Source organism: Gamsiella multidivaricata (assembly GCF_025024155.1).
Source record: "Gamsiella multidivaricata strain RSA 2152 chromosome Unknown BC939scaffold_55, whole genome shotgun sequence".
NCBI lineage: Eukaryota > Fungi > Mortierellomycota > Mortierellomycetes > Mortierellales > Mortierellaceae > Gamsiella > Gamsiella multidivaricata.
This window is the reverse complement of record NW_026251763.1, coordinates 1-23,150: the sequence shown is the minus strand read 5'-3', so window position 1 is coordinate 23,150 and position 23,150 is coordinate 1. Positions and strand designations below refer to the sequence as shown.

General features: G+C 50.4%; 4 protein-coding genes across 4 annotated transcripts; all 4 read left to right on the top strand.

Moving 5' to 3' along the window:
- Positions 1-449: 449 nt before the first annotated feature.
- Positions 450-1,600, top strand: BC939DRAFT_479143 (uncharacterized protein; the record flags this gene model as incomplete). The annotated part of the gene is made up of 2 exons (XM_051558819.1): positions 450-519; positions 1,020-1,600. 2 exons carry the CDS (start codon positions 450-452, stop codon positions 1,598-1,600), a joined length of 651 nt encoding a protein of 216 aa, XP_051409781.1.
- Positions 1,601-4,888: 3,288 nt separating this feature from the next.
- On the top strand, positions 4,889-6,164 carry BC939DRAFT_399852 (HAD-like domain-containing protein; the record flags this gene model as incomplete). The annotated part of the gene is made up of 3 exons (XM_051552505.1): positions 4,889-5,144; positions 5,237-5,391; positions 5,493-6,164. The coding sequence occupies 3 exons, from the start codon at positions 4,889-4,891 to the stop codon at positions 6,162-6,164; spliced, it is 1,083 nt and encodes a 360-aa protein (XP_051409780.1).
- A 6,585-nt stretch (positions 6,165-12,749) lies between these two features.
- BC939DRAFT_413470 (WD40-repeat-containing domain protein) lies at positions 12,750-14,435 on the top strand. Its single transcript, XM_051552962.1, has one exon. The coding sequence runs from the start codon at positions 13,152-13,154 to the stop codon at positions 14,334-14,336; it is 1,185 nt and encodes a 394-aa protein (XP_051409779.1). The 5' UTR covers positions 12,750-13,151; the 3' UTR covers positions 14,337-14,435.
- A 2,357-nt stretch (positions 14,436-16,792) lies between these two features.
- On the top strand, positions 16,793-21,029 carry BC939DRAFT_530819 (fungal-specific transcription factor domain-containing protein). Its single transcript, XM_051561586.1, has 2 exons — positions 16,793-18,196; positions 18,328-21,029. Exons 1-2 carry the CDS (start codon positions 17,111-17,113, stop codon positions 20,944-20,946), a joined length of 3,705 nt encoding a protein of 1,234 aa, XP_051409778.1. The 5' UTR covers positions 16,793-17,110; the 3' UTR covers positions 20,947-21,029.
- Positions 21,030-23,150: the final 2,121 nt, after the last annotated feature.

Genomic DNA, 23,150 nt, shown 5'->3' with positions numbered 1-23,150 from the left:
TATTAGCATAAGCCGTGGAGCCATGTTAGCGAGATACAGATCGATGCCGCATGGAGATGAACAAAAAGCCGAGAGGAGAGAAGGGTTGTGGTGGACTCACTGACCCCTCACTGACATTTCCGTGTAGCAACCACATTCTTATGCACCAATGAAAGGACCCTTTTGTATGGGTCTTTGGAGTTATGCCCGAGAGCTCAGTTTACGCGTTTGGTGTAACTTTTTGGTTTTGCTGATCCAATCCCATTCTTGCCTTGGACCGCTGCCAGATGACTTTCTTTCTTTTTTTTTTTATGCGGCTCGCCTCCATCCGCTAAAAACCTTTTTCCTTTTCTCCTCACCCTTTCTTTTCTCTTCTCTTCTCTTCTCTTCTTCTTCTTCTTCATTTCTCTTCACATTTCCTCCCCTATCTTTCCTTCCCATTCCTCAACAACAACCAACATTTATCAACCATGGATTTCCTGCAGAACGCTCTTAAGAACATGGACCAGTACTCCTCTGCTGTCGCCGACAACCACGAAGGTAAAAGAAAGTGAAAAAAGAAAACGCGCGTATTCATTCCAATCCACTTCATGGAGAACCTGAACAAGACTCCGGCAAGGAATGGTCATTCGCAATACCCCCCTGGGGGGTCACTCAATTGCCACCGAGGATTCTGTGCGAGGACTCAGCACTCCACCTGGCGACACATTGCGACCTTGGACAGAAGAGCTGTACCTCACCGCCACTCCCTCGAGAGCATATCAATGCACACGCAATGGATTGGATGGAATAGTTGGCACGGAAGTGCCTCTCCAGGAAGAGAGTCAGGATCAGGATCAGGATCAAGTAGAAAGACTGGAGGGCGAGCAAGTGATTTTTTTTTTTTTCCTGTTCCAGACTACTAACAAGATGTTTCTTTTTTCACACGCAAATCGATATTCATGCTATCTATATTCTTACCCCCTTGCTCGGTCTCAAACCTTGTCGTTTGAATATGTATGTGCCTTGGCCTATCTGCATTGTCGTTTTTGTCCCATCAGATAAGGAGGTGATGAACAACTCGATCCACAACGTCGCTCAGAATGGCGTGAACCCTCCTGAGGAATCCGATATCCAGGATGCCAAGGCTGCACACGAGAAGGTGTATAAGCACGGCGCTTCTGAGGGTGTCTCTGACGAGGACCTGGGCAAGGCCGCCGGTGTTCAGGCTTTCAAGGAGTATGAGAGGTCGAGCTCTGACGAGAGCGAAGGCGGCGGTGGTGGACAAGGCCAATTGATCCAGATGGCGATGGCGGAGGCCATGAAGATGTTCTCCGGTAAAGGAGGGTCGGACAAGAGCGCGATTATCCAGAGCGCGATTGCTATGGCGACGAAGCTGTTCATGGGCAAGTCTGGCGCTGGTGGTGGAGGAGTGAGTCAGTTGCTGGCGATGCTCAGCGGCGGTGGAGGTGGTGGAAGTGGTGGAAGTGGTGGAAGTGGTGGAAATGGCGGAAGTAGTGGAAGTGGTGGAAGTGGCGAAGAGAATAAGAGCGAGTCTGGTGGATTGGGGGGTATGATGAGCATGCTTGGAGAGGCTAGCAAGAACCCTCAGGTGTCGGAAATGTTCAAGAAGTTTATGTAAAAGCAGTTAGGTCGTGATAAAAAAAACGCTCCCCCAATACGAATGCTATTCCCCCGGCTCTACAACGTCACTGAGGACTCTATTGAGTTTAGATGGTAGGGCTTTATAGCGCGTTTCCATCGTTTGTTTTGAAGGATCTACAGTACATTAAGGAAATGGATCGAAAGGTACTGGGGGGGGGGTCGTTGTCATTTATCGTTTGTTATTGTCAATTGTATATTGTAATGCCCAGCGTCCATGGACGGTGGGGGAGGGGAGTCTATATTCGGACTGCTTGACTGCGGAGAAGGAAGGGAACCCAGGGAGATCCTGGTGTCCGTCGTAGATTTAGTGGTGACGGTTCCTTCTTCTCATTGGACACCTTATTCTGAATACACAGGATTAGGATTGGTCTGTGTCATCATCTTGGTTGCCTGTCTGTGTGCCCTGTCCGCCCTCTCTCCCCTGCCCCCCACCCCCCTTTTTTCAATTTGGGTATATATTCAAAGGAAGAGAAGACTCTTTTTCTTTTTCTTTTTTTTTTTTTTTCCATCGTCTCATCTCATTCCATCATTCTCTCTTTCTTTCTTTCCCTCCCGCCCTCTCCTTCATCCATCCATCCATTCATCCATCCATCCATCCATTCATTCACCCCTCCTTTATTCACACGCGGCACCTCGTTTTCCCACCACTCCCTCCCCCGCCCTGTGAGTTTAAACACGATTGCCTGATTTCCACGGCTCTCTTCATTTTCACTTGACGACCAGAGTGCCACCATCCTCTTCTCCACGGCTCTGTTACTGTATCTTCCCTTCTTTTCTCTCCTGCTTCTACGAACAGACCACAACAAACAATAGCAGCAACAACAACAACATTCGCCAGAACCCTGTTTCTTTCTTTCTTCTTTTCTCCATATACCCTTTTCTGCTCACATCGTCCTTGCATCGACACCTTTCTATCTTCTGCTTTTCAAAAAAACACACCTCGACAATCTCCAACAGAGAAAGAAAGAGACAGCCATTCTTTTTTCTTTTCCTTCTGTGCTTGTCTGCTTGCCCATTTGCATATCCCTTCTTTACCTGCTTCATTTTCTTTTCTTTGTCTTCTTCCACCACTCGACCTCTCATTCCTTTGCTGAACAACACGCAAGGTACGATCTCATTACCACAATGGCGGCCATTGTCCCCGCTGTTATATACCACGTCCAGTAAGCTGACCTTTCTTCCCTTCTCTTCTCTTTTCAATCGCATCTCGACGGCAGCACTGACAAGGCGCATTCCTCAGCATGACCTCACAAACATCCTATACATCATTAGACAGTTCAATGCCTCGTCAGACTGCTCTTCAGGATGAGGATGATCCCAGACTCAGCTCCACGTCCGTCGTTGCCACCCTGAGACACAGCCCCAGACTGCTGCTCCGCAAAAAAGCCAGTGCTCTCAAGGAGCCGGCTCAAAGTCCAGACATCTTTGCACGAGGACCAGGGCCATCGTTGCGGGCTTCCACTCGGCTACAGACCAGGAATACCAGCGCCAGATTGCTCAATGCCAGGAATAAGAAGGCTGCTCGTCAACAGCAGCGGGAGCAGGGGCAGGTTAATCAGTTGTCGCAATATACCACTACCTCCAGCAACAATGATAGAGCGGGTGCCCTTACCTCAGTGACAACTACAACTGTGACCAGCGTGTCCACAACTACATCGTCCACAACGAGAACGACAATGATGGCAACACATCTTGAACAGCGAGTCGACTCGGCAGATATGGTTTTGGATGGCCCTGTTCAGACTAGGTCCTCTCGTTTGTCATCGTCCGCCACCACATCGACTATAACAGTGATGGAACCCTTGACTAATTTATCGTTGTTGACCACTGTCTCTGGACAACATCGTCCTACATCAAATGTCGCCAATGAGTCCAGTAAATTGGTGGCAACCGGGACCGAGAGACGCTCAAGAGTGGCTACGCGCAGCTTGTCCCAGACGAGAGAGACGAACCGGCCAAGGACGAGTAGGACTCGACGTACCCGAGCCGTGTCCGCCAAACCTATCAAAGTACCTGGCGATGAAGAAGAAAGGTCAGACGCGGACGATGATGATGAGGATGAAGTGGCATTCAGATACCACCTTCGGACGCCTTCGCACCACCGTCGCCGCAGGTCTTTGCAAAAGATCGCACCCTCAGAGACCACAGTGGAGACCACAGCCATTTCGAATTTGACCCTGATGCCTCGCTTGACCCGACTGGGCGCTCGACATGAATCTAGTCATGAGTTTGAAGATGAGCCCGATCAAGAACAGCAACAGCAAAGAAATCGGCATTTGGAAAAGGCCGAGAAATCATTGTCTCATGGAAGACGGTCCCGCTCCGCCACGAGTTCCAGCAGTCAGGACAGTCAGACGACCAAAAGCAAGGGCACCACTGCAACGTATTCTTCACCAGGTGCGCAGGCAGCTCCTCGAAAAGTTAAGAAAAAGACGGTCAGCCATCACAAGGTGCCGAGCTTACCAGCTAGTCGGAGACGTCTTCGAGCCCGAACAACCAAGGTCGCCAAAATGGGTATCGATGGCGAAGGCGGTGCTGGTGAGGAAGAAGAGTCAAACGAGGACGAAGACGAAGATGACGAAGAAGAGGAAGAGGAGGAAGAGGAGATTGATTATGACAACTATCGCAGGAGCGGTCCAGATGAGGAGATGATGGATGTCGAGCCGCCCTCATCTGGACTCACGCAGCGCCAACATGGTGTGGATGATATCAATCCTCAAGTTAACCACGACACCTTGGATGGATTTATCGCTTCGAAGCCAGAAGCATCTCTGGGTGGTGTTGGATCGGTCTTGAGCAACTACAACGGCGTGCATACGATCCATCATGCGAAGCGAAAGGTCGAAGATGAGGATATGGAGGATGCCCCGGCACTTTCAATGGACGAGGGCCAGGTTGTCAGCACCAAGTTGGCGAGGATTGACGATACGAGTGATGGCGATAAAAGCACGTATCTCAAGACCTTTTACAACATTCTCAAAAGTCCGCGCGGTGATGGTAAGTGCTCTGCTGTTCTGTTTGCCTGTATGGGACGAGAGGATTAAAGGGTCGAAAACTAACATTGGTGATTTATTCTTCATCTACTTTGTAGATGATGATGGAATTCTTTCCTCAGAGTCGGACGATGCGGACCTGGAGTCAGAGGACGACGACGACGACTTTGAAGAGATTGATGTGTAAGTGGGCTCCCAGTGCAGGATGCTGATATGATTGGGATACATGCTATAGCAGGACACTAATTAACATATCATTCTATTATTCTGAAATGTTGATCGTCTCAAGCTGGGAATTCATTGCGACTCTGCCTCCTCTTGGACCGCTGCCTCTGAACTTCACATTTACGATGCCTGAAAGGACGCACACGACGCCGCCTATCACGCTCGTGCTGGATATTGACGAGACACTTGTTCATTGCGCTACCAGGCCGCTTGATTCACCGGACATTGTGTTCCCCGTCGAATACAATCATGAGACATGGGAGGTGTATGGCAGGATTCGACCTGGCATGCAGGAGTTCTTGGGTATGTTATTCTGATCCGATCCTGGATATTTCACGTCAAAGGTCGTTTTATACGGTGTACTAAACATACGCTTATCTTTTGTGCATTATTAGCAAAAATGTCGACCATGTTTGAGGTTATTACGTTTACTGCGAGTCAGGAATGCTATGCGGAGGCCTTGCTAAAAATCATTGATCCGGAGAAGAAGTACATCAGGCACCGATACTACCGCGACTCTTGCGTGCCGGTCTTTGGAAACTATGTCAAGGTATGAGCTGGGATAACACCGCATTTTGGAGGCTGGGCTTTTTGTGCATCGTTGATACGGCCTGTTCCTAATGAATTTATTTACTCTAAATTACTATGTAGGATTTGAGGATTTTGAATCGGGACTTGTCAAAGGTGATCATTATAGACAACTCGCCGCAGGCGTTTGGCTATCAGATTTCGAATGGAATCCCCATTGAATCATGGTATGACGACAAGGCTGACCGCGAGTTGTTCAAAGTGATGTCATTCCTGGAGACTATTGGGAGTGTCGAAGATGTGCGTCCCAAGATCGACGAACACTACAGACTACAGGAAAAGATCCAGAAGGCCCTGGCACAGGCAGCGGCAGCCCAACAGCAGTTGGCGAGCATGAGCGGACTCGGTGTTCTTGGCTCCTCTTTGACCTCACCCTCAGCATCAACCAGCTTGAATGCAGGAACTGCACCTTTGTGTTCGTCGTCAGCGACAGTGGGAGAATTGGTAACGGCCGCCCTTGAGTCATGTAATTCGACGGGCGCAAACAGTCTGGCGAGTCTTCAGAGTATCGTACCGGACAATGCGGACATGGATGCGACGATGATGATGTATGAGGAGGCAGAGAAGCCACCATCACCGTCGGACGAGGATGATGAACGGGAGGAGGACGGGGAGAAGTGCGGTCGAGGCAGGAAGGGCAGGAGTAAAGCAGGCAGCGGAGTTAAAGGCGGTGGCACAATGACGACGCGCTCGAATGGGTTGGATGCGCCAAGTCTTGCGCAGATTTCTTTGTAGGGTACCGTTTCTTTCCTATTCTGTTCTGCTCTGTTCCTTTCTTTTCTTTACTCGCAACATTACATGCATTCGTATGAACTGATAAATACACATACATGTAAAATATATATTTGTATCATTTATCAATCGTGTACATGTACACGTACATTATCATAATGAAAATTATGAAAATTATGAAAATCCTGCCCCCCACCGAGAGCCATCGACCATGGCTCTATCCCTTTATCTCGACCACACTGTATACGTCTTATCAGCAACTCGTTCTATTATTCTTACCCTGTCAATACTCGTCTCTGAGGGTAGATCCTCATCCCTACTATCAAATATAATAAGGATCGTCAATCCAGTACCATGGTCGACTGTGAAACCACCACAAGTTGCTCCAGCCAGGTAGGATAACCAAGTTCAACTCAAGACAATCTCATTTTTTTAGATGCATCTTCTCCAGATACACGTCCGTGCGACAAATACGGTTCAACATCTGTTGAAATTGCTCCAGCAGCTGCTCCGGACCGTACAACACCGCACGCAATTAGACGCGCAGCGACGCCTCGTTGTACAACGCGCGCTGGTACGTCCCATTGAGTTGTTCCTCTTGATTAAAGAGCGCATCAGCCTGAATGTCAGAGGACTATACCCTAGGGAACCCTAACGGAATTAAGCGTCGGATCACAGAATCTTCGCAACCAGCTTCATAAGCCAAGAAGCTCTTCAGCTGAGCCGCGCTGGTCCCATGGAACATATAAAAAGGCTCCCTAATTACCTGTTTAATAAAGCACGGATTATTACCCTCACCTTCCTATCCTTGTGTTACTATTACATTGAAGCCTTTCCTCGAGCCTCTTCAAGATCTCATGAACGTCCTTCTGTCGCTCCCGGGTGCTCTCTATGGTCGCCTCCCGAAAATCGCACGAGACAGACAACGCTACCCCGACGTTCCCGCCGTGATGAATAGGGCCTTGGATCGGACCGTAGGAGGATGGGTTGCGGATGGGGCCCCCATGGATGGCGCAGACGGCGGCTCTGTTTTGACAAGCACCGATGTGTCGCTGCCGGAAGAAAGTGGGGAGGGCGATCGACCGCCAGCCGGCGCTTGTGAAAAGGACGAGCGGCCGTTACAGCTCGGCCCCACTTATCAATCTGCTTGTGGACATCGCGAGTAGAACTGCAATTCCACAGGTGGTGGTTGTCCTCGTCCTGAATATCGCACATTAATGTGTTTTCGTGTTTTCCTTCTCTCCTTCGCATTTGATGAGAGCCCACTCCACGTTACACGAGGGCGAGGAAACCGTGGAGGTTGAAAGCTTGAGTCTGTTTAGCTTATACAACAGCGATAGATGTGTCTCGAAGCGCTCATTCTTAATGTCTGCGCCCCCTTTCCCCCCTTTTCCGCTCTTTCCCGTTTTCCTTTCTTCCCAGCTACACCCCTCCTCGATCCATCAGCAACTGTCTTTTATCTTCTCATCTTACTTCTCTCTTCTCTGTCTCTCGTGCGTCTCTGCTCAATCTCAATAGACACAGTCCGGCGGCGACTTATCGGTAATAAAAACACTGCTTATTTGCGGGAGCCCCTTTCCTGCCTGTGCCTGAACCATTATAGTCGATCCAAGAATGCTAATGCTAGGATAGCTGGGATATGGGTGCGCAAAGGGCGCAAGAACAACCATGAACATGCAATGGATAATAACCCCTTCTTGCATCATAACAGGCATCTCTGGGAGAAGTGACGAGAGGAAGCGAATATCACTCCACTTGACCACCTTATTCGTGCGCGTGTTGAGATGAGGCATTGTTTCTTGCCACTCGAGGGTAGGCTATAGGCGTGCTTTATAATTATTAATCCGTCATGCTTCATTAAAGGCATTTGGTATCGTTGCTAGAAGACACAAAGAGAACAAGCCTTCTGGACTACCTCGGCATCCAGTCAAAGGACACAGGAGTCGAATAAACACTTCCGAGGTGAGGCGCCATCACTTGCGCAGAGTAGCTGCATATGATAAAGTTCAGGCAGCTGCTATGGATAGTAATCTTTGTATTTGACAATAGGCCATTCTGACGCCACTACGTCTGCAGTCTCCCTGCCCGTTGCATCTTATCGTGTCCCCATTGCGTTACTGCAGTGTCTGCCAAGTGTAAGAACGTACGCAAACTACTCGCACAAATATATTAATTGGCGACAAGGTCACTAACATCGCCACCATCTACTCTATAATACCAGGGAGGAAATTTGAGAGAAGTGACATGTTTGACAGCACTTTTTCGTCATCAGGAAGCATTCTCTCACCACAAAAGGAGCTGGAGGTCGCTAATATCCAATTGGAAATTGCGCGCAAAACCAATGACCCAGAAATTTCTCTAAAGTTTTGCAGCGATGCGAAAGCCGCGTTATCTCGGATGAAAAGAGCCACAAAAAAGGCTCTCGCCTCTCCACAGTCGGGCGCGGATCAAACCTTGCGTGATGGAATCGCTAGTGCTTATCTCGAGCACGGAAAACTGCTGAACAACTTGGGGTATAGCGAAATGGCACAAACCAGCTACGAGAAGGCAGCGAAATGGGGACATGTCCAGGACATTGACCAGCGATCACTCGACTCTTCTGGGCCCGGCAACAACAAGATCAGCTCTATCCATCGCGCGCTAGTTTCCCCTGTCTCTCTTTCAGTCACGCCTCGCCTTTCATCTCTTTCAGGTTCGAGTGGCTCTCAGCACAGGGACATTGCACAGATTCCTTCAGGGATTTTTCCTCAGAATGTGACAAAGCCAGTCGCTAAACATGGTTTACCAAAATCGGATGAGCGCATCGCCAGTACTCCACAGCTTGTGTACTGCCTCAGCTTACTGTCCAAGGCCTCGTCGTCATCGTCGTCCGCCGTAAAAATCGATGAAGCACTTGACAATACCCAGCACGCCTGGACACAAGCCAAAGCAGAGGATACAGATGAGCAAGAACGACTACGCTTGCTGGCGACAGAGTTAATCAAGGCATTTATCAATGACCGATTCAAGGCGCCCGCCGTCGTGACTGAAGTCGTGTATCTAGCACCTGTTCTCGATCAAGTTCAGTATCGAAAGCTGCTCGGTAGTTTTATCGATGGTATTGGGCAATCCACCTTGCTGGATTTCAATTTACTTGAAGGGCTGGCACAAATGATACAAAGCGCTTCCCAAGGCTACCTCCATGCCGACGATTTGGTCAAAATTCTAGGAGTCCTCAGCACGCGCTTACAGGACACCCACCAGCAATCGACCGAGCATCTTTATCAATTGTCGCTGGCGGTTTCACACGTTTTGGATGCGATGGCCGATAGCCATGTCAAGGATTTGAGCCGCGAACAACTGCATGCACCTCTTGTCGCCTATTTGGATGGACTAAAGGGTAGCTTGGACCCTTATTTGGTGTATCAAGCAGCCTACGCCTTTCAAGCCTTGCAGTACGTCCCGGATGATGAAACGCTCTGGCAAACCACACTACGGCACACAGGAAAGGTGCTCGGGGGGGTTGCAGGGTTAGTGAGTGCAGTCAAGGGTCTGGATCTGAACGGCTTTATTGATGGACTGGGGCAACTTCAGGGAGGATTAGGGGAAGTGTACCAGGTTGCCAAAATCGGTTACGAAGGAGTGAGCTCACTTGTCGAGAGCGGACAGGATTTTCTGGAAAGTCTAAAGGAGGGCCTCAGCTTCAGCCAAAGACGTGCATGGTATCCAGCACTACGCGGCACAGATACCTTACTCCGAGAAGGTCGACTCACCGATTTCAAGACATTGATCTGCAAAGCGCCTTGCCGGCGTGATCCTGCCTTTGAATGGGGACTATGCCAACGGCTCGGGGAGATTGCAACCAATTCACTATGGGATACTAGCACCTGCCAAAGCGCTGTCGATTTTCTAGGCGAGCTGTACAAGAATGACACGGATTGGGGCGAGCATACGAGGGTCAAGCAATGGATTCTCAAAATCCTTATCCAACTAACCGATTCGTCAGACAGCGCCATAGAGACGCACGTCCGCGCCTTACTACAAGAGTTGCAAAAGAATGGCGACGCAAAGAAACAGGTTCTTTATCGAGCGTGTTTGAAGGAGGGTCCAAGCCCATATCCATTGAAGGTCTACTCTCCGCCACTGGCGTCTCCATCCTTGCTCGATCGAGTCCAGGATATACCCGACGTTGAATACGACCTGCGTCTGCTGAGAGCAAGACGGCTGGAGACACGAGACAAGGCTGTCTATATCCCTCTTCAGGCCAAGGCTAGCCTACAAGCGCTTGATGATGCATTGTTCCCATTGATGGAGAAAGTCAACGAGTTTCTGAGCAGTGATCGACAGGTGTTCTTGCTCCTGGGTGACTCTGGAGCAGGCAAGTCGACCTTTAACCTGGAACTCGAGTGTGTTATGTGGAGCAGCTACAGGAAAAGGGATGGCCGAATCCCGCTGCACATCAACTTGCCTGCGATCGATAAGCCGGAACAGGATCTGATCGCCAAACACTTGCTCAGGAATGGCTTTACGGAGCCCCAGATCCGAGAAATGAAAGACCATCGCGAGTTTATCTTGATCTGCGATGGGTATGACGAGAGTCAGCAAATGCACAACCTATATACAAGTAATCGGCTGAATCAAGAAGGACAATGGCGAGCGCAGATGGTTATCAGTTGCCGTACCGAATACCTTCCCAAAGAGTACAGGGATCGCTTTCAACCGACAGACCGGAACTACAGCGGCCCATCAAGGTTCTTTCAAGAGGCAGTCATTGCGCCGTTTTCTGCCGCCCAGATCCACGATTACATCAAGCAATACGTGTTCCCAAACAGCCCACTCTGGCAGGCCGAGGACTACCTGGAAGCACTTGGCAAGATTCCCAATTTAATGGATCTGGCGAAAAATCCGTTCCTTCTGACACTGTCGTTGGAGGTGTTGCCGCGCTTGATGGATCCAGGACAAGAGCTCTCGAATGCCATGGTCACTAGAGTCGCCTTGTATGACCAGTTCGTGGAGTTGTGGCTGGAGCGTGGCAAAAAACGGCTTTTCGACAAGAAGGACCTGAGTCGTCAAGAGAAGAGAGCCTTCGAGAGGCTGGCGGATGAAGGCTTTACGAAGAACGGCGTCACATTTCTGAAGGATTTGGCGGCGGCGATCTATAAGCATCAGGCAGGAAACCCCGTGGTGGAGTATTCACACAAACAAGACCAAGGGACATGGAAAGGAAAGTTTTTCAACCGAGAGGACGAAAACCAGCTCCTGCTGGAAGCCTGTCCTCTGATCCGCAACGGCAATCAGTACCGATTCATCCATCGATCGCTGCTGGAATATTGCTTTACTCGCGCAGTATTTGAACCGCAAGAGGCCAAGAAGATCCTGGATCGGATACCTACTCGGGCTCGTCGTGGAAGCGTCAGTTCCATGTTCAGCTTTGAAGATCGAGCGGCGGCTGAGGAAGAATCCATCGGCATTCAACAGGCTCTGGTTGACCATCCATTGATGTGGAGAAGCTTCGTGAGCGAGCCATCTATTTTGCAGTTTTTAGCGGAGCGTGTCCACCAGAAACCTGTCTTCAAGCAACAACTGTTCGCGATGATTGAACACTCGAAAATCGATAAAGAAACGCGCAAGGCAGCGGCGAATGCGATCACGATATTGGTCAGAGCCAGGATACGGTTTAACGGGGCGGATTTGAAGGGCATCCAGATTCCAGGGGCGGATCTGAGTTATGGCGAATTCGATTCTGCTCAGCTACAAGGGGCGGACTTGAGAAAGGCCAATCTTCGCTGTATTTGGCTACGTCAGGCCAATTTGAGCAACGCACAGATGGCAGGCGTACAGTTTGGCGAATGGCCGTATCTTAAAGAAGATGACGCGGTACAATCCTGCGCATATTCTCCGGATGGGAGGGCCTTTGCCGTGGGCGTTAGCGACACGATCAGCGTGTATGACACCATAACTTGGACAAAAACCCACACTTTAAGCGGCCATACCAAATGGATATGCGGAGTGGCGTATTCGCCCAGCGGCCATCACATTGCTTCCTGCAGTCGCGACAAGACGGTACGGCTGTGGGACGCAGAAACCGGCACACCCGGCCCCATCTTAAGCGGTCATACCGATGATGTTATGAGCGTAGCGTATTCGCCCAGCGGCCAGCAGATTGCTTCCTGCAGTCGTGACAAGACGGTGCGGCTGTGGGACGCACAAACCGGCATACCCGGCCCCATCTTAAGCGGTCATACCGATGATGTTATGAGCGTAGCATATTCGCCCAGCGGCCAGCAGATTGCCTCCTGCAGTCGCGACAAGACGGTAAGGCTGTGGGACGCGCAAACTGGCATACCCAGTCCTATCCTAAGCGGCCATACCGATTGGGTATGGGGCGTGGCGTATTCACCCAGCGGCCAGCAGATTGCCTCCTGCAGTGGCGACAAGACGGTACGGCTGTGGGACACGCAAACTGGCACACTCGGTCCCATCTTAAGCGGCCATACCGGATGGGTACGGGGCGTGGCGTATTCACCTAGCAGTCAGCAGATTGCCTCCTGCAGTGACGACAAGACGGTACGGCTGTGGGATGCGCAAACCGGCACACCCGGTCCCATCTTAAGCGGCCATACCAAATGGGTAAAGGGCGTGGCGTATTCACCTAGCGGCCAGCAGATCGCCTCGCACAGTGACGACAAGACGGTGCGGCTATGGGACGCGCAAGCCGTCGCATCCGGTCCCATCTTAAGCGGCCATACCGACGATGTTGAAAGCGTGGCGTATTCGCCCAACGGCCAACAGATTGTCTCTCGTAGTGCCGACAACACGGTACGGCTATGGGACGCGCAAACCGGCACACCCGGTCCCATCTTAAGTGGCCATACCGATTGGATATGGGGCGTGGTATATTCACCCAGCGGCCAGCAGATTGCCTCCTGCAGTAGCGACAAGACGGTGCGGCTGTGGGACGCACAAACCGGCACACCCGGTCCCATTCTAAGCGGCCATACCGACGATGTTATGAGCGTAGCGTATTCGCCCAGCGGTCAGCAGATTGCCTCCTGCAGTGACGACAAGACGATACGGCTATGGAACGCGCAAACCGGCACACCTGGTCCCATCTTAAGTGGCCATACCAATTGGGTATGGGGCGTGACGTATTCGCCTAGTGGCCAGCAGATTGCCTCCTGCAGTCGCGATAAGACGGTACGGCTGTGGGACGCACAAACCGGCACACCCGGCCCCATCTTAAGCGGTCATACCGACAATGTTATGAGCGTAGCGTATTCGCCCAGCGGCCAGCAGATTGCCTCCTGCAGTGACGACAAGACGGTACGGATCTGGAACGCGGAAACCGGCGCACCAGGTCCCATCCTAAGCGGCCATGTTGATTGGGTATGGGGCGTGGCGTATTCACCCAGCGGCCAGCAGATTGCCTCCTGCAGTCGTGACAAGACGGTACGGCTGTGGGACGCACAAACCGGCACACCCGGCCCCATCTTAAGCGGCCATACCGACAATGTTATGAGCGTAGCGTATTCGCCCAGCGGCCAGCAGATTGCCTCCTGCAGTGACGATAAGACGGTGCGGCTGTGGGATGTGAATTCGGGTCAATGCTTGGCATTTGTCGAAGGTTTCCATGCATCAGTCAGAGCCATCGCCTGGAACAAGATCTTCAACGGGCCCTATTTCGTAACCGGCTGCGGGGATATGTCTGTTCGCACGTGGCGAGTCACAAAAGAGAAAGATCACTTTCAGGTGCGTCTACATTGGAGTTCGATGCGTGACAGACTTGTTGTTTCGAATACCTCTATCCGAAACGCGCAGGGTTTGAGCAGGATAAATATGCGGCTATTAGAGCAGCGCGGCGCTGTGGTCGAGTCGACCCCACGTCCGAATTTCCGCGAGGCAATCAAGAAGCTTATCGGCATGGCGTACGTGGCATCTAAACTCAAGTTATCGTCAAAGCACGACACATTGGATACCTTCCGCACTACAGATTCTCCCGCTGTACAGTCAGCAAATCCGGTCGACTCGGCGAATGTCTCCCCGCAATTACGAGTGCAGTACAAGCTAGCGGTGATGCAATGGCTCCTGCGTATTGTCGTCATTTTTTTATTATTGTTATTGTTATCGTTTATAGTTGAGGACCAGATCGAGGCAGGGCTGCAGCGTTTGCTGTGCGGCTCTCACGCAGCCTTTTAAGGGAAATTTATTCAACCGTGGGTGGTCCACAAGCTTCCAAATGCAGAAAAAGATGTCTCCTGGATCCGTAGGAGGGTTCACCCAGATGCCGAGGGGGAGGGGAGAGGGGGAGGGGAGAGGGGGAGGGAATTTGACTTTAGTCAGAGCCAGCCAATGGTGTTCGTTGTGGACGAAACATTATTCCATTCCGTTCTCCAGGGACAGGGTTGTTTGTAATAACATTAACCTTGTATTTTTCTTTTTTTTAAAAAGAATACAATAAACGAAATGAAATGAAATGAAATAGAGAGAAAAAGAGAGAGAGAGCGAGCGAGCGAGCGAGAGAATACGGCTGGAAAACGCGTGGGCGTGTGTGTAGCGTGGCCCGAGGGAGGAGATAAATGGGGAAATATGAACCGGAGGGGTCTTTCATGCAATTCTATATACTCTATTAAATATCAGTTTTCAGAGCGATCATGTCCATGGAGGAGAAAAGGATGGGGCGGTCGAGCCTTTAAGGAATAAACAGATAAGCATACGTTGCAGAGATATGTTAATTGCCATCATATGTGTGCATGTGTGTATGTGTGTCAAGTACGGAGGAGGTCTTTTTTGGGTAAAAACATATGCGAGAAGGCCATGTGCTACGCATGTGGGCTACATGTGTGCTTTGCGGTGCACTGTCTACGACAGAAGCAAGCCGAACGTCGTGTCTAAACGTGAGTGAATATGGACGTCTTTTTTTTTTTTTTTTTTTTTTAAAAAAAAAATAAAAAGCAGAGATGGAGCAGGAGGGCAGGGGAATGATCTTGAGTATGTTCTTGATCGTCCCCATTCACCCCCAACCTCACTCTCCATGTGCTATTCATTTCTTTCTGGCGATTGTTGGGAGATCTTTTTTGGACGCGAATTCTGTATTTGTCATTCATTTAGGTTCGTTATTTGCTATTATCATTATCATTATTATTACCTGCACGGGGACCCTTATCGATAGTTTCGTCCGGTGCTCCTCCTCTTCCGCTCCCGCTGTTGTGGGAAGAAGGGAAAAGGGTTCACCGGAGAATTTCTTGGACCGAGTGCAACTAGACTAAGAGAAAGAAAAAAAAAAAGTAGAAAACTCAATTGCTCTATTGATACAAAGTATCCTCTTTTTTTATGTTGTTTGTTTGCTTGCTTGATTGCTTGCAGCTTTTTTGCCTGCATCGCCTCATAAGAGGGAGTTATAGAGAGGGACCTCAGGTTCCGATGATCCCCTTTTATGGAATGAGATATCTCTTTCTCTCATATGATTCCCATGTATATAGCGTGGGCCTACCTTGGAAGATGAGAGCGAGAAGGGAGAGTTCCACGTTCTCACATATTGTTTAATATATTTCCTCGTGGTGAGGTCTCACGAACGATGACCCAGGAGCAGGAGAGGGGAGTGTACATCTATGTAGATAATCTGTAGTCCATAACTATGCATGCATATTTTTTTCTTTGGGACGCAGGAAAGGGGGTCATCCTAACAGTCTGGAGTTAAAAAGTAATAACGCTCCAATGTTCGTTTCGCTCGTTTGGGTTAGGATGGGAAGAGGGGGGGGAGGGGAGTGGAGATAGAGCAATAGTGGTCCGGGCTTGATCCTGGTTTGCGGGGAAAGAGAGAGAGGGAAGGTTGAGCTCAAGAAGTTAAGGTTGGGGATTTGTTTTGTGTCGACTATTTTTTCCGTCCTGGGTGTTCTTGCCTGGACAAGAGGAAGGACACGCAGAAATGGAAACCTTGGCTTCGGTTGCGGGCGTGGCACAGGAACGAGAACAAATAAACAGAGGAAAGAGAAAAGCACCACGCCATCTTTGTTAATAAAAAAAAGAAAGAAAGAGTAATGCAGCAGCCTGCAGCATTTGGATGCTTGTGCTTGCGTGTTCAGTAGCATGGCATGGCGTGGCATGGTATGGCATGACAATACAAATTATATTTGCATGGAAATGAAATTTAGAAAGTTTGTTGTTGTTATTGTTGCTGTTGCTGTTGCTGTTGCTGTAGCTGTTGTTGTCTGCTGCAGACTGCGCCGGGGGTATAGGGCGGTGGTAGGCTATTTCATTGGGCCATTGGATTCTCATCGTAACCCCCATGTAGTCCCCGTATAGTCATGATCCCCAGTATAATATATATGTTTTTGGTGGCAACTGTGTCTGCTCTGTTCCCCGCTGGCAAGGGAGGGCTGCGCAGGGCAGCAGTGGAAGCAAGTCGGTGGAGCGTAGGAAGCACAGGAAGCACAGGAAGCACAGGAAGCGTAAGAGGATGGGGAAGGAGAAGGGAAAAGGAAAAAAGAAGAAGGTGTACATGTACATCCGTTGGGATACATCTCTCCATTCGCTTCCCCACATCACATCCTCTTATACACACATACACACACACACACCACACGCCACGACTGCGAATTTTCTCCAAGTAGGACGAGCCCCGCCCTCGATTTCGTTTTCTTCTTCACCTCTCCCTCCCCTCCGTCCTTTTGACTCTTTTCTGCATACATCCTGCCATCCGCCGTCACTCTTCTTCTTCTTCGTCTTCTTCGTCGTCTTCCTCTTCTTCTTCTTCTCCAGCTTACTTACTTACTTTCTTCCCTTTTTCCTTCTTTTTATCTACTTCTCCCCCTTTCCTCATACTCCACATCCAATTCGAGACCTGCCTCCACACTCCGCCCTCTGTCCACACGCCCACCCAACCTTCTCTCTCCTTCGCCTGTCCTTTCCCTCTAACCCTGCCACTCCATACACTCACACCCACCCACACACACATACACACCGCTACAACAATGACAAAGATCAAGCCCAGGCTCATCGCCCGCATCTCCTGTCAAGAGTGCCGTCGCAGAAAGACCCGCTGCAACTTCGACGGCCAGAGCCAGAAGTGTTCTACCTGTGCCCGCATCGGCACCCCCTGCATCTTCTCCCAAAAGAACGGCGTCGTCCTCGATATCGACAAGGTCATGGAGGAGAACAACCCACATCTGGTCCACCAGCGTGAAAAGGAGCTGCGGGCCAAGGAGCGCGCTCGACTCGCCCCCTCCTCAAACTTCACAGGCCCTGCCCTGGCACCAGCGTCGGCCTCATCAGACACATCCATCTACTCCAGATCCACACCATCGTCTTCCTATCTCTCGGGAGGACAGTACGCAAACAGGCCCAGCAGAAGCAACAGCACCTCCAGCGCAGCACTATACAGCGGCCGCTCGTCCTCAACAGAGGACCTCTCCAATGTCATGGACCGGCTTCAAATCGATGCCTTTGGAATCGCACCACATACGCTCCGCAGCTTCAGTCAGGTTGCTGGGGACAACGACTCTGTAGAGACATCCACAGGCGAATCCTCAGATGCAGACCCCGCCGAATCTTCTTCAGCCTTCAAAGACTCCGCAGAGCAGGACGATATCAAGCCGATTGGTTCGGTCTGTGGCGACAAACAACATAGTTTCGGCAGCAGTTCAGGTGTGCATAGTCATCACGGTCACCACCATCGGCCATCGAGGAGTCGATCCGTTCCCTTGGTCGATATCCAGCCTGATCTAATCGACATGTACTTCAAGCACGTTCACCCGTTCCTGCTCGTCCTCCACAAACCTTCGTTCTTCCGTCGGCTGTATGATCCCAAGGACCCTGTACCGGACTTCTTGTTGGCGGCGATGTATGCAGTGGCCTCACATTACACTCCTGGTCGGGAAGAGGATGGTCGTCGATACTTTCAATTCTGGCTGAGCCGATTGGATGATACGCTGGACAAACCGAGACTGTCGACGATCCAGGCACTGTTGATGGTCATCAAGTACCAGGAGGGTGTCAAGCAAAGCGGCTTCTATTTCCGCACATACATGTATACTCAGATGGTTGTTGTTCTGGCAAGGGTAAGGATGTTGCTTGCTTAATCGAGTCACCTTTTTTTTTTTTTTTTAATAATAATAATAATAATAATAATAATAATAGCGCAATTGAAGTGTAACCCAGCTCACGTCTAATTTCTTCATGTGAAAAATAGGAGCTGCAACTGCACAAGACCACGCCCGTTAACGCAAAACTCGACCCTGAAAGCCATGAAGTCAGGCGGCGACTCTTTTGGGCGATCTTTGTACTGGACCAATTCCTCTCCGTATCCCAGGGTCGCACGATGAGCTTTAGGGAGGTCGAGCCCGAGGCTGACCTACCGCGGACCGACAACGAGGACCCGAACGATCCAGAGGAGATTGAGGTGATCGAGAACGCGGTAGAGTACATCAAACTGGTCAAGATCGACCACCAGGCCCTGATTCTCGTTCGAAAATTTCTCACGAAGGTCGTTACGCCAGAGGAGACGATCCCTCAGGGGCTGTTCCTACATCAGGCAATGCTGGCCTGGAAAGCCAACTTGCCAGCTCGACTTCAGCTGGCACCGAACATGTCGCCACATACACCCTTTGTTGCGATGCTCCACATCCTATACCATGCCTGTGCCGTCATGATCCAGCGATGCTATTGTGAGGACCCCAGTATCAGCCATCTGGAGATTGCGGCGGTGTCGAGAGAGACCTGCACCATTTCCGCGACCAATATCACGGTGATTATCGACGACCTGTACACGAACCACGGGATGGTGCCGATGACGTACCCGATCCGAGGATGCTACTTTGTGATCTATTGCTTGATCGGGGCTGCGACGGTCCAAGTGAACGATATTCGACAGGGATTGAATGGGCCGATTATGTTCAAGCGGACGCTGGCGCTGTTGAACCACTTCTTGCGGACGTCGACGGCAGTGGATATTGAGCGGGAGGTCGAATTGCTGAAGAGTTCGATGGACCTGGGAGCGGATGGGTCGTCGTCGGGTTCAGCCATATCGATCGTGCCTCAGTATGATCATCGCCCCGCATTCAAGCCAATCCTGCCCATGTCACAAAAGTGTAGCTCCAAGTTGAACTTCTCGGGCTCGAGCATCACCCCGATCCGACCACGCAAGATCTCGCCTAGGGCTTCATCTTCCCCCTCGAGTAGTGCTGTCAGTCCTGGGGGGATGTTGCCACAGGCATCGAAGAGCGGCCATGGGCGTATGTCCTCGACATCAAGAGCTATGGGATCGGAGGATCACCCTGGTTTTAGCGTAGGCGATCACAAGGTTCCCGATCAGTCGAATTCTTCTTCTTCACCTTCATCATCAACAACAAGCGCCAGTAATACGGACGCCCATGCCTCGTCACAGAGCCCCTGTAGTCAACATCTGGATGATGAACTGGACATCGCCATCAAATCGTCACCTTCACCTAACCTGCCCTCTCGGCCGATTTCTTCAGGACACAATAGTAGCAATTATGAGACGAATGCCAGCAGCAGTGGGTCGGATACGTACTTGCGATCTGTCCCGACGTTCACGGCCCCGGATTCATTGCCTTTGGATTTTACGGCGTTTGTACAGGCACAGCAACAGGCTCTGGCGTCGGGTGGGGGTCAGAACCCGCCACCTCCAATGTCTCTAGCACAGTTCTTGACGATCCAGCAGAATTACCAGAGGTTGCAACTTCAGAAGCAGCAGCTGTTGTCGGCGAATTCGATAGGTTTGACAGGGTCGCTCAGCCAGTTCACGGCGGCGCAGATTCAGGAGCAGCATCTGATCAATCAGCAGGAACAGCTTCTGCAGCTGCTGCAAGAGCTACAACGACAACAGCAACAACGACGACAGCAACAACAGCAACAGCAACAGGATCCGGCGCAAATTCAGGAGCAGCATTTGATCGATCAGCAGGGACAGCTTCTGGAACTGCTGCAACAGCTCCAACAACAACAACGACGAGAGCAGCCACAGCAACAGCAACAACAGCAACGGGATCCGACAGAGACTCTGATCAATCAGCAGGGACAGCTTATGCAGCTGCTGCAAGAGCTCCAACGACAACAACAACAACGACGACGACAGCAGCAGCAGCAGCAGCAACAGGATCCGGCGCAAATTCAGGAGCAGCATCTGATCGATCAGCAGGGACAGCTTCTGCAGCTGATGCTACAGCTCCAACAACAACAACAACGACATCAGGAACTGCAACTGCAACAACAGCAACAGCAACAGGATCCGGCACTGTTCAGCAACTTTTTGAACAACTTCTCGAACCTAAACAACTACCAACAATTGAACTCTGATCAGGCTCAGAACGAACTGCTCTCGATGCTGGATTCTTCCATGTTCAATTACAGCGACGCCACCACCAACGCCTTTGTAGCCACCCTGGGTTCCAATACTCTTGCGCAGCAGCAAGTTTCTCGACAACAGGGCCTCGGAGAGGTGTTGTCGTCCTCGCTCTCGCCGTCGAGTACGACCATGTCCTCGGCCTTCAGTCCCGACCTTGGCCCGATCGCCTTCAACGGCTTCTTCTTCCCCAGCACGGCCCAGCAACAACCGATCCGGGGACGGACCGCATCCTCGGACGACTCGCTCTTGGCGGATGCGGCACTGGCTAGGGACCACCTCAAGGACACGCCCTCGCCAGAAACCTTCCCGATTTTGGATATGGCGAGCACATTCCCGATGTATTTGGGTCCAGAGAGTGCAGTCCCCTATGGGGTACGACAGGCGCTTGGGGACGCAGATAAGATCTTCAAGTTCCAGGCGCAGGCCGGTCTTTCTGCAGAGTAAGATATCTAGACTAGATCATACTTTTTATTTCTAATCCCTGTATAACATTTACATATATATTTATAAAGAAAAAATTGGACCGCAGATTGTTTCGTTTTTTTGCCACCAAAAAGGGAGGGGCATCACATATTTTCGATCTTTTTTATTATTTTTTTCTTTCTTTCTTTTTTTTTCTTTTTATTGTGGTGCTTCCGAATTGGAGGCGTCTACGGGTGCATGGGGTCGAAGCCTTCGGCGCTTGATCTTCCGCCACTCTCCCGTCTCAAAGTTCATCTCGATCAAGATCAGCTCATACATCGTTCTGCCCGTCGAGTCCTGGACCTGTTCCTGGTTCATTATAATCTGATAGGACGTTTCATTCCCATTTGGCCGGATCACTACCATTCACAAATCAGGGGGAAAATGTTAGAAATATTACCAGAGAAAAGAAAAAGAGAAAGAAAAAGAGCCATGATGGCTGTCTTTGCGTTACCTGGATGTCCCTCCAAAAAGGCCGTGATATATTCGCGATCCTCCATTGTCAACAGATTTGTATCCTGGAAAATCGTCGAATAATCATGGTTCCCTTCAGCAGGCAGTGATGGTGGTTGATGATGCTGCTGCTGTAGTCCTTGCTGCTGCTGCTGCTGTTGCTCTTCCTCTGATGGGAAATAAGAATTCGCGTGCACACCTGTAGGCGAGTACGCTATCGGAGTCGATCGTCCATGATCCTGTACACTATGATTCGAATATCTCGTCGCAAGCGACGGCGTCACAGGACTCATAGGCTCTCCTCCCACACGATCCTGTCGCTCATCATCATAATCATCATCCAACGATCCACGACGAGAACTGCTGAGCCGCAGTCGTTTCCTTGGCTGTTGCTGACTCGACAAGGAAGCCTCTTCCTCCTCCTCCTCATCATCGTCGCCATCACGATCGGACATCCCTCGACCGCCCAGAGTCCGCGTAGGGTCCTGATCATTATCCTGTTCTGTTTCACTCCTGCGTCGTTCGCGCCCCTTCTGTGCCTGTTGATACTGCTGCTCCTCACGTTCGTGTTTCTGGCGTTCCTTCAGTTTCTTGGCCTCATCCCGCTCCTTCTTCTTTTCTTCCTTCTCCTTCTGGATCTGGGCCTTCTTCTCGGCCTCCTGCTGACGTTTTGCCTCCGCCTCCTGAGCCCTCTGTTCCTTTTTCAACTCTTTTTCGCGTTGTTCAGCTAATGGGATCGTGGTTATTATTATTATTATCATTTTCGGAATAAAGGGCTATGTTAGCGACAATTCGTTGTAGAGACAACAAAACGATCTTTAGGCAAAATTTGAATCAATTTGCCCTTACCTTGTTCTTTCCTGATTTTAGCGTCGTTCATGGACTGTATGATTTCGGTTCCTTGCTGGATATCCAGAATCTGAATGCGGGGCATCTTCTGACTAGAACGTGGTGTTGTTGGGCCATCAAGTCTGGGTGACCGAAGTGGAAGCTGTCCCACAGAGGGATCTAACAATAATAACAACGATAATAATAATAAAATCATGGCGTCTATTAGTTACCCATTCCGTCATCCGTACAATTGTCATAGTTTTCTTTTCTTCTTTTTGTTGAGACAGATAACAACAATAACAACAACAAAAGCATGGCGACATACTCCTTGTTAAGGGCATAGGTCGTGGTGCGTTGCTTCGCAAGAAAGATCCGGCAGGTTTGCGACTAACAAACAATCCGGAAGAAGTCGATTTGGTCGGTCGAGGCGGCCCCGGTGCTGGAGGTCCTCCCGGTAATCCCGATCCCTGTGAATTCGATGCCGCGCCCCCTACTGCTCCCAGTCCCGCATTGGCTGCACCCGAAGCCTCTGATCCGACCGATACTGCAGCGCCGGCCCCACCCACTGAGGACAGGTTGCCCGCAGCCATGGCAACAATGGGTGATGCTTGCTCCGCCATCTTCCTCAATCTCTCCGCTCGGTCTGTGTGGATTGATGTGTGCGAATCCCGAAGGTTGAAGTGTTTTAGAAGCGAGGGTCCTGTGAGAGGCGGATATGTCTTTGTCTTGGGGTCCTTGCCCTGTCCTTCTTTACAAACTGATTCGTTAAGGTATGCAAATTCTTTTGGGTGAAACTTGATTCCATCGCGGGAGACTACAGTTGAGATATTGTGTAGATAAACCCCATTAATAAAAAAGACTTGTAACGAACATAATTAAAGAACCATCCTGGTGCGAACGGC

Excerpts from the sequence above, each read along its gene's own strand:
- BC939DRAFT_413470 (XM_051552962.1), top strand. The coding sequence starts at position 13,152 with ATGAGCGTAGCGTATTCGCCCAGCGGTCAGCAGATTGCCTCCTGCAGT.
- BC939DRAFT_530819 (XM_051561586.1), top strand. The coding sequence starts at position 17,111 with ATGACAAAGATCAAGCCCAGGCTCATCGCCCGCATCTCCTGTCAAGAG. Across the intron at positions 18,197-18,327 it reads TGGTTGTTGTTCTGGCAAGG|GAGCTGCAACTGCACAAGAC; the intron begins GTAAGGATGTTG and ends TGTGAAAAATAG.